The sequence below is a fragment of the Rhineura floridana genome, chromosome 1 (genome assembly GCF_030035675.1).
Source record: "Rhineura floridana isolate rRhiFlo1 chromosome 1, rRhiFlo1.hap2, whole genome shotgun sequence".
NCBI lineage: Eukaryota > Metazoa > Chordata > Lepidosauria > Squamata > Rhineuridae > Rhineura > Rhineura floridana.
The window spans coordinates 110,462,147-110,476,912 of record NC_084480.1 but is presented as its reverse complement, the minus strand read 5'-3'; the positions used below and the strand labels follow the sequence as shown (position 1 = coordinate 110,476,912).

The following is a 14,766-nucleotide window of genomic DNA, read 5'->3' as shown; positions in this document are numbered from 1 at the left end:
AGCTTCACGGCTATGTGGGGATTCGAACCCTGGTCTCCCAGGTCGTAGAAAGTAGCATAGGACTATGAGACTGCTGGCAATATGCTTGCTGTATCATGATTTCCCTGGTCCTTCTCTTGGAGAACACTAACGTTTTAATAATCAGTGTATTGTTCTGATATTGCTCAGTGCACCAGCTTTTGGCCTGTAAACCTGCCATTCTGGTGGTGAGTACAGGTATAGCAGGAATTGACTCCAACGTAGTAGCTAAACCTGCCCTTCCAGCTTGACTCTGTTGAGTGTACAGTGATTCTTGGGGCAACTGCAAGGAGCTTCAGTACCTGCGAAACAGCCTCTTCACGTACATAACCTTTGCTGACACTCACAAATAATCTCTGTGCCTGCCTGCCTGGAGTCCCAAGTGTACTCGTCTCTGGTGTTGTTATTGTGAGAACAACAAAGATGGCATTTTCATCAGTAGCTCCCCAGTTTTGGATGCTTGCCTGGGGTCCACTTGGTTATAATCTTAGACCTGAGAGCAGGTTGTGATGAATCACATGGTATCTGGCAGTCATATATCCAAATTAGAGTTGCCAGGTTCAATCCCTGAGACTGATCCTGTATCTTTAGGAGAAAAGAAAGTCAGCCAAGTGCAGGTGTTCTTGCAACCCTGTAATGGGAAAAACCACAAGGTGGAATTCTCCCTTCCCCCTGCACAACTTTAAAAGATACAGAAGACCTCTTGGTTGCCAGGCCAAGCCTCTAAGATGTCTTCTGTATCTTTAAAAGAGGCTACTTAGGCACAAGCTTCAGTCCCAGGCTCTGCACTTTAAAATCCAGTCAAAACTTAGCTGAAGGGAGTGGCTTGAACATTAAGCAAGCCTCTTTCATTACTCGAGAGCTCAGCAAGGCTCTGATTATTGGTCTAGTTCTCCCTGTGCAAATTAAATCTGTGCCTGATCTATACCATTTCAGACTGTAGATGGGGGCTTACCTGACTGAATATTCCTCCATATCCCCACCCCAAATCCTTCCACATCAGCATATAAGAGAAGGCTAGGCTAGAACTAGGGTTGCCAGGTTCAGGGCCTGAGACTGATCCTGTATCTTTAGGAGAAGAGAAAGTCAGCCAAGTGCAGGTGTTCTTGCAACATTGTAGTGGGAAAAACCACAAGGTGGAATTCTCCCTTCCCTCTGCACAACTTTAAAAGATACAGAAGACCTCTTGGTTGCCAGGCCCAGCCTCTAAGAGGTCTTCTGTATCTTTAAAAGTTGTGCAGGGGGAAGGGAGAATTCCACCTTGTGGTTTTTCCCATTACAGGGTTGCAAGAACATCTGCACTTGGCTGACTTTCTCTTCTCCTAAAGATACAGGATCAGTCTCAGGGATTGAACCTGGCAACCCTAATCCAAATCCTTTGGTGCACCTAAAGTGGAGTAGAAATTTAAGTTACGAATGAGAAATACAACTTTGTGAAACAGAGGCAGGCAATGAGCTAGTTGTGAGGAGAGAGTGGATCACATTCCGGTTTGCAAGTAGATTAATGAATGTGCTTCTTCCTTTCCTTATATTCTTATATATTTATAAGCATTGAATAATGAAGAATGACACAAATAGTACTCCACTAGAAAGGAGTTTGTCTTACTGTGCTATTGGATTATTTTATATTGATTGAATTGTGTGCATTGGTTGCTGAATGACTATTGAATGAAAATCATATATTTTTATTGCTATTACTGTTTCAGCCTACTTTGTGAACTGCTCTGGGCAAGATTTTTATGAAGAGCGATATAGACATAGATAATTAAACAGCTAATGTGTCTCCTCAAGCAATGAAGCAGAGGAACAAGCACTTTTTTTCAAAAGCAACTGTCCCACATTATGGACTTGATAGTGTTGCACTGACATAGTTCACAACTGATTGTGATGCAATTCAAAGGATTGGATCCAGTATAGCCCTTCTGCAAAATAACACACACAAAAATGACCCTGAGCTTCTTTGGGAGAATATAAATGTAATAAAATAAAAATAAATAAAATATTTATGGAAGATTCTGCAATCTAGTGCAAGCTTCCATATAGTCTCCTGCTCCATCTCCCATACTGCTCCCAAAGATCCTTCAATCCTCTGATGCAGAATTTTTGGGAAGCGCGAAGGGGCTACAATGGGGAAAACACCTGGCAGAAATGGCCTGTTCTGCCCCATCCCCTTCCTTGAGTAGGAGTGTTCCACCAGCAGAACTCTGCTCACACATCTCTGGAGCCAGCTCAAAGGATATAAACTGCCATATTTCAAGGATATTTATGTTCATCTTTATTGGAACTAAAAACTAAAATCAAGATGTATTTTCTTGCTCTTTATAATTCTACACCTTACGGACTGGATGTTAAGATAAGGAAAGGAGGTTCGTGAAAGGGAAGCTTCCAATCTCCGCTTCCCCTGTGCACCTGGCTGTGCCCTATGAAGAGATTCTCTGACTGAGCAATGTGAGATAGAGAAGTGCAGGCAAAGAAATGTCCCTATCCCCATTCCCTAAGTTATTTCCCATAACTTGTCTTATGATTCAAGCCTGTGTCTTTAGGATAGGGCATGCTGCAGATCAAATACATGACACAAATTTAAGTTCAATGTCTCTTCATTTTGCAATTGTTTTCTAATTATCGCAGGACCTGAAAACCCCTGGCTGGTACAAGCATATATATCTGCTGCAAAGCACCCTTTTGGTTGTGTTGTGGCTCAAGAAGTGTTTCAGAGTGGTATTATCCCTGCAGAAACAGATTTCCGTATTTACAGGGACTTTGGCAACATTCCAGGTATGTTGTTTGATACCTAGTTTTATTGGACAATTATTTGTGCTTGCTTGGATATCAAGAAGGACAAAGGAAAGCAGGTGGAAAGATGATCATCTATGTGAGTCATGCAAGCAAATACTTGTGATCTGGATGTTTAGTGCTCAGATTTAGCTTTTTAGTGCAACCTAGAAGGAACTTCAGGTATTTCTTGTCTGGGGCAATATGACTAATGTTGAGATGCATGCAGTGCACAGATTTCAAACCAACAATGATAAACTGCACCATGAAAGCACTGTGACTACAGTTCTGTTACAGGAAATCCTGGCCGAGCAGTAGTCAGATGCAACAAAGTGGCAGAGCCGTTGCCACATCTGCAGCCCTGTTGCTCACACTGGCTGGGATGGAAGGCAGGAGGTCATCAGGCTCAAGTTGGGCTTGATGCAGTTCAGTGATGAGAGTGGGGCAGACTGAGATCTGGGCAGGCTCAGACCCTCCCTGCCCCATGGACTGGGTTCGCAAAAGAGCAAGGGTGCCTTCAAGCTCACAGCACTGGCACCCATGTCTGCAGCTGCCTGCCACCATTTTAATTTACCAAGTTACGAGTGTGGCAGTGAAGTCAGCTAATCCAATGCCAAGAGTGCTCAGCCTGCCCTTTTGTTGCTTCAGTGATCTCATTGGTCCCATGACCCCAAAAGTGGCATTGAATAGGCTGCTACTCTTGTCACTTTGGGAGAAGTTCAGTATATTAAAATGGTATCAGGTGGTTTCTGCCTTGGCTGACAGCACAGTGATTCATAGCTCACCACAGATTGATGCCATCACTGACTGTCTGGTTGTTTGGGGGCACACTGGATTGCAAGGACTCCAGACTTATGCCCCAAAATCTGGGATTAACTGCTGCACTAATTAAGCAAGATATTTGCATTTGCTCTATGTAAAATACATGAAACAAAAAATATCACTGTTGGTTTGAAGTTCACTGTACGTTTCAGCCTACATATTAAAATCTATCAAAATAAATACAAGCTGCAATACAGAAAACTGTTCCTGGTTGGACCTTAATGTTCCACAACCATCTGAAATACAGGCGTTCTTTAGTTCCCTAATTAATATGTCAAACCTACAGAAACAGAGTGGGCACTGTGAACTGTTAGAATGAATGAATAAGGGTAACGGAAGCTTTAGCCAACCTACTATGACTTTTTCAGCAAAGTCATAGTTTGCTACTGATCAGATCTAACAGAGAACTCCTCCATGCTGAATCTGGCATACAAGAGGAGGAGGGGAGGGAGGCAGTGAGGGAGAGCACACAGCCATGGTTGTTGAAGTCATAGGCATGCATCTGAACATGGCTATTTGGTAAAACAGATGATTATAATTAATTTTATTAGTTTTTTTAAAGTGATTTGGTTTAGTTGAATATTTTTAGTTTGATAACATTATAATTAAATTATATTGATAGGGATAGATCTGGCTTTCATTGAAAATGGTTACATCTACCATACGAAGTATGACACAGCTGACCGAATTCTGACAGATTCTATTCAGAGGGCAGGTTGGTATTGAAAGTTTCTCATGGATTTTATAGCAGTGCAAACCTGAAATATTACTTTCCATGTTGGTTGTTAACTTAAAACCACAGGCCTTATTTTATCATAACATTCTGAAAAAAGCAAACATACAGGCAGAAAATCTAAATATGTTAAAATATCCATGTTGTCCAAATGAACTTATTTATTTGGATTGTCATATTCTATTTTGAAACAAATTGGCATTAGACTTACTGTCATGATGCATTGAGGTAACTATGTATTGAGGTGCATATTTTGCTCATGTGTTGTGAGCCACTTTGTGCATGGGATGTGGAAAAGCGGCATACACACTGAAATAATAAATAAATAAATGTAACAGAAAATCAAATTACATTAATTGGCTCTGTGTCTTGATCCGCACTATTTGGGCTGTGTGAAGTTAATTTTAAACTTTAATTAATGAAGATAATTTATAGATCTCACACCCTTTTATACACTTTTACTTGAACTGTCTACTTGGTTATGTTTTATCTGCTTTCTTTATCATTCTTGAAAATGTGTTTCAGATAGGAAGGGGAATTATTTGTTCTTCACACTGTAGTTTTCTCCACTATATTTTAGAGACAACAATTCATTAAGAGTATTAATTTGTAAAGTTTCATAGTGCTAAGAACAGCAGCATAAAGTCCAGTTATGGTTCACTTTCCTTTCCTTTTTTGACTTCTTTTGATAAAGAAACTCAGATTCTGAAACGGTCCCGATGTCTTCCTTAAGATATGCTCTGTTCTGTCATATACTTAATGGAATTGTATGTGAAAATGCTGAGGAAAAGACAAATCCTAAATACACATTTATATTTTTCCAAAGGTGATAATATTCTGGGTATGCTAAGATACTTAGCAAAGTCAGACAAACTGGCCAAATCTCATGAATATCGACATGGAAATGTTGTCTTCTTTGATGTGTTTGGTATGTTCGTTGTGGCCTACCCAGCTCGTGTTGGCTCCATTATGAACTATATCATTATAGCAGTTGCCATTCTTTATCTAGGAAAAAAAACATTGCAGCCCAGAAAAAGAGGTAAGTCCACTTCTGTGTATGGCTTTCTGACAAAGTGGGACTAATTATATTTAATTATGGTAAATCCCATTTATGCACAGGCAAACAAGCCGTTTGTGTGATCAAAGCTTTCTTTTTTATTTTAAGTTATTATTATATTTATATCCCACCTTCTTTCCCAAGGAGCTCAAGGTGGTGTACACACTCTTCCACCTATCCATTTTATCCTCGCAGCAAAGTGAAGTAGGTTAGGCTGAGAGACAGTGACTCACCCAAAGCCACCCAGTCGGCTTCATGGCTGAGTGGGAATTCAAACCTTGGTCTCCCAGGTCATAGTCCAGTACCCTAACCATTACACCACACTGGCTGTAGTTTTTGCTGCTGCGCCTCCCACATCCTACAAAGAAAGCTGCGGTTGCTAAGTTTTAAACTGTTGGAGGTGGAGAGGATGAACTCTTTAGAGAGAGCATCAGCTACATGTGACAGACCCTAAAAACGAACCCAAGACACCTAGCCTGAGATCCAAAAAGTCCAAGATACCTAGTCAAGAACAGGGGCTTTTTCTGAATTGCTTCTGCCAATTGCAGTGCCTTGCATTGCGTTAAGGTTGTTCTGGAAGGACCCCTAACTTTCAGGGTGTCTTGGAGGAGCAATGGAAAGGGGTCCTTTAGAAGCAGTGATGCACACACAAAAGCTCTGCCTGCTGGTTTCTGGATCCTGCTGGTACCATTTTATGACATTTTGTCAAATCACCCAAGAGGGAATGCTTGGTAGCACTTACTTTTCCCCATTATAATAAATAATAATAAAATTTTATTTGTTAGTCGCCCATCTGTCTGACTTAACAGACACTCTGGGCGACTTACACAATATAAAACACAATTTAAAACATATTCATACAACAGTAAACCACCTGTTAGTAATAGCCTAACCCACCCCAGAAATCCCATAGGCCTGCCTGAATAACAAGGTCTTTAAGGCTCGACGAAAAGCCATCAGGGAGGAGGCATGTCGAAGGTCAAAAGGAAGCAAGTTCCAGAGGGTGGGGGCCACGACCGAGAAGTCCCTCTCTCTGGTCCGCACCAGCCTAGCTGTTTTCACCGGTGGGACCGAGAGAAGGTCTTGTGAGGCCGATCTTGTTTGGCGGCATATTTGGTGATACTGGAGGCGTTCCTTCAGATAAACTGGGCCGAAACCATTTAGGGATTTAAAGGTTAATACCAACACCTTGAATTGGGCCCGGTATACAACTGGCAACCAGTGTAGCTCCATCAACACTGGGGTGACATGATCCCAGCGATGGCTTTGCTTTATTAAGCGTGCCGCCGCATTCTGTACCAGCTGCAATTTCTGGACCGTCTTCAAGGGTAACCCCACGTAGAGCGCATTACAGTAGTCTAATCGAGAGGAGACCAGGGCATGTATCACTCGTGGAAGCAGATGTATAGGAAGGTAGGGTCGCAGCCTCTGTACCAGATGAAGTTGGTACCAGGCTGCCCGACTTACTGCAGCTACCTGGGGCTCCATGGACAGTTGAGAGTCCAAAATGACCCCCAGGCTGCGGACCTGGTCCTTTAGGGGCAGTCTCACCCCATTAAGCACCAGGTCAAAGTTTCCCAACCTTCCCTTATCCCCCACCAGTAACACCTCGGTCTTGTCGGGGTTCAGCCTCAGCCTGTTCTCTCCCATCCATCCACTTACGGACTCCAGGCAATTGGACAAGGTTTCCACAGCCAACTCTGGTGAGGATTTAAACGAGAGATAGAGCTGCGTGTCATCCGCATACTGGTGACACTGCAGCCCAAAACTCCTGATGATAGCTCCCAGCGGTTTCATATAAATGTTGAATAGCATGGGGGCGAGGATAGAGCCCTGTGGCACACCACAATTAAGGGGCCAAGGGTCTGAAACCTCATCCCCCAACGCTACTCATTGATATCTGTTGGAGAGATAGGAACGGAACCACCGTAAAACAGTGCCTCCCATTCCCAATCCCTCCAAGCGATTTAACAGGATACCGTGGTCAACAGTATCGAAAGTCGCTGAGAGATCCAGGAGGACGAGGAAAGTATGTTCTCCCCTATCCAACGCCCTCCTCATATCATCCACCAGAGCGACCAAGGCTGTTTCAGTTCCATGTCCAGTCCTGAAGCCTGATTGGAAAGGATCTAAATAATCTGCTTCCTCCAAGTGTGTCTGTAACTGTTTAGCCACCACACGCTCAATCACCTTGCCCAAGAATGGTAAATTGGAGACTGGGCGAAAGTTGTTTAAATCTTGGGGGTCCAAGGAGGGCTTTTTCAAAAGAGGTCTTATCACTGCCTCCTTGAGGGCTAATGGCATTGCACCCTCCTCCAAGGATGCATTTACCATTGCCCTGATCCCTTTGCCCAGTCTCTCTTTACAGCTTACAATGAGCCATGAAGGGCAAGGATCAAGCAAGCAAGTGGTTGGTTTCACAGTAGAGAGCACCTTGTCCACGTCATCAGAGAGAAGAAGCTGAAACCGATCCCAGCAGACCGGATTGCAACTGGCCGTCTCTGGACCACTACTTGTAACCACGACGTACGGAATCTTGCCCTTTAGGCGCTCGACTTTATCGGCAAAGTGTTTTACAAATGTGTCACAGGAGGCTTTTGAATGTTCCATAGGTTCCTGAGCAACTGGACCGACCAGGCTTCGGACCACTTGGAACAACCTCCTGGGACAGCACTCTGCCGACGCAATAGAGGCAGCAAAAAAATGCCTCTTTGCTGCCTTTGTTGCCCGCTGGTAGGCCGCTATTGCCGCTCTAACCAGTGTTCGATCGCCTTCAGCGCGCGACTTCCGCCATCGGCGTTCTAGTCGTCTCACCTCCTGTCTCAGACGGCGTAACCGTGGTGTGTACCAGGGTGCAGTCTGAGTTCTGTTCAGGGGGAGAGGACGTTTTGGTGCCACCCGGTCTATTGCCCTTAAACATTTAATTGTTTCATTTTGGAGTGTTACATGACAACAATGGAACCAGTAGGCTATTTAAACATGTGTGTGAGAGAGGCCAGATCTATTTTCTCTGGAAAGAGCCACAGTGAAAACTTCAGCTGTATGTATGCAAACACTCTCCTAGTCAGAGCTGCAGCCTGGTCCCTCCAGGAGCAGGACTGGGTCCAGAAGCACTCCCAGCTTGCAAATATGATCTTTAAGAGGGAGCACTATCTGACCAGAACCAGCTGAATAACAGTTCCTGGATGGGCTTTCTTATTGACCAAAAGCACCACTCTGTCTTTCCTAGTATCCAGTGGGATGCTGTGATGGGTTACCTGTAGCTATTGCACTACAATATAAAAGGATGAGAGCCATCCTTAATGGCTGCAGATTTACAGGCTTGTATCCAATATAGCACTAAGTAGCAAGTTCTTTTAGCATTAGGATTTACACTTGCACAGTGGAACTTCTCACCCTCTCCTCCCCCCAAACACCTCATAAACATGTTCACCCAACCCTCTAGAGCAGATATGGGGAGGGCATGGAGCATGCATGAGGGGAGGAGAGAAGTGCTGTTGCACAAGTGTAGATCCTTGGGCTAATGAAACAAGTGCATTGAATGCTGCCCACAGTCAGGAAAATAGTTTGCCTCTGGGCTGTACATTGTAGAGGCATCACACTGTAGCGATTGCTACTGTGAGCAAAGGGAGTCTCTGTCTATGCAATAGGAGAGTGTACTGCACATTGAAATGCCACTGGAGAGTTTTAAGCTCTGAAATGAGGCCCATGGGACTAATCTAAACAAGGTTAGGCATGCTGTTGATTTTAATAGGACACAAGACTGCCTGGTCATTTACACCCCAATCCTGAAAAGAGTCCTTTGTTTCTTGGGTGAGGTGCTGTTAGCTTGGATTCTGCAGCTTTAGACATTCTAGCTAGAGGAAGCATTCTGCTAGAAGAAATGTATTAATCTGGGCTTTGTCTATTTTTCTTTCTCTTTCCGCAGTTAGTTATCTGAAGGTGCTTGCAGTTGCCTTTGGCTTCACAGTCCTTAGTTGGATTGCCACCTTGGTTGGAATCCTTATTGTAGCAGTGTTTATTTCTCTCATTGGACACTCGCTTTCTTGGTATTCCCACTTCTATGTCTCAGTTTTTCTGTATGGAACTGCAGCTTTGGCTAAACTAATTCTTCTACATACATTAGCCAAGACATTCTACTTTAAAGTAAGTGGTGCATGTATAATTCGATTTAAAATAGTTATTCTCTGGTTTTCCTTTAATTATAAACATATAAGCCTAAATTCAACGTTCGTTCATTCTGTGTCAGAGTTAGTCATAAAGCTGCTTTATCCTGTGTTGTCTACTGACTGGCAGCTGCTCTGCAGCATCTTTGGCCGAGGTCATGCCCATCACCTGCTCCCTGATTCCTTTTAAGCAGACATTCCAGAGATTGAACCTTCTGCTTGTCAAGCATGTGCTCCACTGCTGAGCTATGGCCCTTTCCTTCCATTGAGTACTGAGACAAAACTCATAGCTGTATTTCACTGACTGTCCACAGACTAGATTGCTTTCTGTGCTTATCTTGTCCAGGCTACAAGATTCAGGGGCCAAGTTTGTTTTGTCCTCCTCCTACACATATTTAGCCAGCAGCCTAATGATAGTTGGCTGAAAACTCTAGGTTGGCATGCTGCCTGTGGTGGGCGGGCGGGTGAGTGGGGACGACAGAGTCCTCAGGCAATGGCAGTGTCTTGGCAGGAGAAACTCTGCGCGTCAATCATCTTTCATTCTGAAGTCGGGGAGTAAATTCAAATACACAGTTACAGCTTGACTGTTGAATAGTGTATTAGTTAAATAAAGCTAATTAGTATAATAAATATCAGCCTTAATAATAAACATAGTGCATAATAAAAGCACTGTGAATTGCAACAGATGAACAGTATTATATTCTTCATGAGCTAGTTTAGAACTTGAAGCTATATATTGGTGATGTCAGTAGACATGATGTAAAGAAGAAAACCAAAAGAGGAAACCAAGAATGCCAAGGTCAGTCCCAAGGCAGTAAAAATGTTTTGTTGTCAAATAGAAGCTGTTTATTAAAGCCTGGCACATTTCAGATCTGAACGACCCTTTTCCTTAAGAGAAACTTCCAAATCCAGAATCCTTTTGCAATCTTAAGGCAAAGCAAACACAAGCTTCGAATTTAATGTAAAATATCAAGGTTCTTCAGGCCATATTAGTACAAACATTAAGAAAAACACAGAAAAGGGCTTAGGCTGCATTCCTTTACCCTGTTACCTGGGAGTAAGTCCCTTTGAACATTGTGGCACTTAACGTCTCAGTAGATATGCATATGAGAGAGCTGTTCCAGAGCAATCCTAAATATAGGAAACTGGTGGAACTCACATTCAGTTATGCTGGCATCAGTTACCCCTATTCCAAACTCAAGATCCACCTACTGCAAACTTGCTTATTCCAGCAGATCTTGGGTTTGAATTGCACTGCAAGTCTGCTTTTTAAGATGGTCGGAAAGTTTGCCATTAAAAGTAAATGCATGGGGATTTAAACTTGTATTTGATTTTGTTTTTCTTTTCCCAGAATACAAATGAACAGTTCCTTGGAGAGATCTTTTTTGATATTCCATTGGTTTTTTGGTCAATTACACTAGCTTTACTTACTTACCTAGGACTTTCCTCAGCATTTGTCAGTGCAATATGGGTAGTGTTTCCTCTACTCACAAAATTAATGACATATAAGGAATTCAAAGAAAAAGGTATGATAATAAGGCTCAAGACTGACCCTTTCAGGGTTCTTGTAAGGACTGCAATGTCTGCAAATGATTTTAAAGTGTTCCAATATAAATTATTATGGTTTATTAAGGCAGAAATGCTAGTGGAAATGTACACAGTTGGGAACTAAAGAGTAATGGCAATCAAAACTGGGGCTGAGGAGCAACAGAACAGCAAACCCAGCGCTGCATATTTATTTATTTATTTAGGGGGCTGTTGCCCCTGCACACTTTGCATGCCAACCCCACCTCACCCTACAGCACTGCCAAACACACCCGTACAGCCCCAGGCACCCCCAAACACACACACACAGGTGCCCCCAAACATGCACCCAGGCACTCCCAAAAACACACACACAGAGAGAGCTAAAAACACAGAGAGAGAGAGAGATACTCCCCAGACACACACACACACACCCCTACCTAAGTACACATAACCAGGCACTCCCAAACACTCTGCAGGCAATGTGCGCCCCTTGCCAGCTCTCCTCTTCACAATCTCCCCAGTGCCTCCAAGCGCTGGCATGCGCTGAAGCTTCCTTTTCTCCTCCATCAGCCCAAATGGGTTGTATAGCATCCTGCTCTTCTCCCCAGGGGTCACTGACATTCAGGCCTTGTGGTTGCTCTTCCTCTCGCCGCGGTGCTCTCCTTCCCTCTCCCATGGGTCTCCAAGCTACCTGGTTTGGGGAGGCCTTGCTGCTCATGCGGGCTGCTGGTGCTTCCTGCTCATGCACTCTCCCACTCTCAAGCTGTAAGTCTCAGCACCATCTGGCTCTTGTGATGCAGCTGCTGGCCCAAGGTCACCCAATGAGCTTCATAGCCGAATGGGGATTTGAACCCTTGGGATGCTAGTTCTACTCATAGTAGATCCATTGAAGTTAATACGCACAATTAACTTAGGTTCATTAATTTCAGTGGATCTACTCTGAGTAGGACGTGGTTGACTGCAACCCCTGGTCTCTTAGGGCAAAAAGAGAAAGGTCAACATTTTTTCTGCTTTTTTTGTTACACCAAAGAATGTGGGACAGCTGAGGGGCCTGCGGATCGCTCACAGGGTCTCTGCAATACCAGAGGCCCACTGCAAGGCTTCTGCTTATAGACTCCTGCCTTCACAAGACTCCTGCCTTCACAAGACTCCTCCCATGATGGAACCTGCTGGGTTGACATGCCATTCTTTATAAAGCTCTTGGCTAGACTCCCACCTGCCACTGCCAACCTGTGCCTGGCAGAGTCATCAAAACAAAGTGCACTGTTCGGGCTGTATAGCCTTGAAATACCATCCTCTTTTTTCACGAGTTTAATGCTTGCACTCTCTTGCTAGTTTAACTTGAAGAAAGCATGGTCTCCCAATGTGCCCTGATGTTTCTCCCTCTTGTGTGTGCCGGTCCTGCTCTGTAGACTTACACAATTTATTTTTTTAAAAAAAAATTAAATCAATATGACAGTTCACATTGTCGGAAAATCTGTTCTACATGCTGTTTGTATAGAGCCATGTTGACTCAAAAATAATGCTTATATAGGCTCTTGCTGACAAGTTGTACTTTGTTTTGTGACTATGTCAAATGGTATCTATGTTGTAATGTAGTAGATGATGTTGACGTCTAGAATTCCTATACTGCCAGCTGCTTATTTATCTCTCTCTCTCTCTCTCTCTGTCTTGTAGGTGCCACAATGAAATTTGTTGCAGTTTACTTCCTGGGGATGTTTATTCCGCACCTCTATTTAATATACCTCAACTGGATTATATTTGAAATGTTCGTTCCCATCATGGGACGCAGTGGTTCAGAAATTCCACCTGATATAATATTGGCTGCTTTTTTTGTTATAGTGTCTATACTTCTGTCTTCCTACTTTGTAAGAATGCTTTAAGAAATACTTTGTGTTCTATAAATAAGCTGATTTACAGTGCAATCCAATACATGCCTATTCAGAAGCAAGTCCCATTGAATTCAAGGTGAATTCAAGGTATAGCAGGAATGGGGGACATTTGGCTCTCCAGGTGTTACAGAACTACAACTCCCATCAGCCCTAGCAAACATGACCAATGGTCAGGGATGATGGGAGTTGTAGTTCAGCAACATCTGGAGGGCCAGCAGTTCCCCATTCCTGCTGTATAGGATCACAGCCTTAACCTTTGATCTGTAGGTTTAAAAATGCCATCATGTGCCCTCAGACAGTTCTGTGATTTTTAAATGCACATGTAAAATTTTGCTCCGGTGTAGTAGAATCTCCATAAATGCAACAATGAATTTTCTGAGCCTATTTTCTCAACATCTCTCTTCTTTTGTCCATGAAAAATGTGTGGCCTGAGAGCTTGGGTCTTAGGTGCAGTTTGTTATGGACTGTTTCTGATCTTTGGTCACATTTTTAGAGTTTTCCCTCTTGTAAAATAGAGATGGTTATACCCTGCAGATAAAAACAAAGAATTAACCCCAGAAAATTAAGCCCACACAGACAAAAATTAGCAGGTCAGTCGCTTCTTGAACCTTTGTTTGTTCTGTGGATGGTTGTGTGATCAGCAGAACTGTGTACACTCACGTTTTTTGCTCCAATATATGCAAATTATGTGTTTGTGTTATGTGCCCAAGTCAATTACGACTTACGGCGACCCTATGAATCAGTGATCTCCAGTGGCATTTGTTATAAACCACCCTGCTCAGACCGTGTAAGTTCAGGTCTGTGGCTTCCTTTATGGAATCAATCCATCTCTTGTTTGGTCTTCCTCTTTTTCTACTCCCTTCAGTTTTTCCCAGTATTATTGTCTTTTCTAGTGAATCATGTCTATTAATTGACATACTTCATGCTGCTACTGCTAGTTATGAGGAAGGGTAAGGAACTCTGCAAAGCACTGAAACCCAACTTCCAACCACTGAAAATTCTGCACAAAACTCCTCAGGCGTCTAAGATTTCACTAACCATTGCCCTTACTCTCTTCACAGCTCCAAGGAAGAGAATCTTTTATTTTTACAAAAGCTGAGATTTTCAGAATGCTGCATTCTAGTAAATGCTATGCCTACTCGCTGACTCTTGACCTTACTAAAGCACATACATGAAAGGTCCAGGTTCAGATCTCTGCTTGAATATGACAGTTTCTAAGTCAGACATGTGCAGACTTCAGCATTGTTTTCTTACCAGAACCCGAAAGTCTGCTGACTGGAGCCAAGTGCATATTCTTAGAATTAAGGGATATGGTGCTCAGCCCTGGAATTTTGTTACAGTGCTACTCCTGGTTTTTCCCCAGAGCTATAATGAGGATAAGAAGTCCTTGTGATATAGTATAACATAAACCTAATTTTTTTAAAAGCTGCAAGTTCACTAAGCTGTTTTTCTAGATGCATTTTTATAAGCGAAATATTCTTATCCTTGCTTTTCTTCTTCTGTTTTTCAGCTTAATTTTATCTACCTTGCCAAAAGCACAAAGATGACAATAATAACATTAACAACCATTTTTGCAGTTACGCTCATCCTTGTTTGCAGTGGAATCTTCTTCCCTTACAGTTCAGATTCTGCAAACCCAAGGCCTAAGCGAATCTTTCTTCAGGTAAGAAATGCAAAGGAGGATGCATGTAATTGTAATGAAAGATGTGGCCTGAGAGCTTGTATAGCTTGCTATAGCGACTCTGCTTCTGATCTTTCATCACTTGGCAATTTATAATT

General features: G+C 42.9%; 1 protein-coding gene across 2 annotated transcripts in view; it reads left to right on the top strand.

The window, feature by feature from the left end:
• Window positions 1-14,766, top strand: part of ERMP1 (endoplasmic reticulum metallopeptidase 1) — a 43,697-nt gene that overhangs the window by 13,892 nt on the left and 15,039 nt on the right. For both annotated transcript variants that reach the window (XM_061629405.1, XM_061629414.1), the window contains exons 5-11: window positions 2,647-2,793; window positions 4,235-4,327; window positions 5,172-5,384; window positions 9,331-9,548; window positions 10,920-11,094; window positions 12,773-12,963; window positions 14,498-14,650. In XM_061629405.1, the coding sequence (XP_061485389.1) occupies window positions 2,647-2,793; window positions 4,235-4,327; window positions 5,172-5,384; window positions 9,331-9,548; window positions 10,920-11,094; window positions 12,773-12,963; window positions 14,498-14,650 (1,190 nt within the window). The remainder of the gene's footprint in view (window positions 1-2,646; window positions 2,794-4,234; window positions 4,328-5,171; window positions 5,385-9,330; window positions 9,549-10,919; window positions 11,095-12,772; window positions 12,964-14,497; window positions 14,651-14,766) is intronic.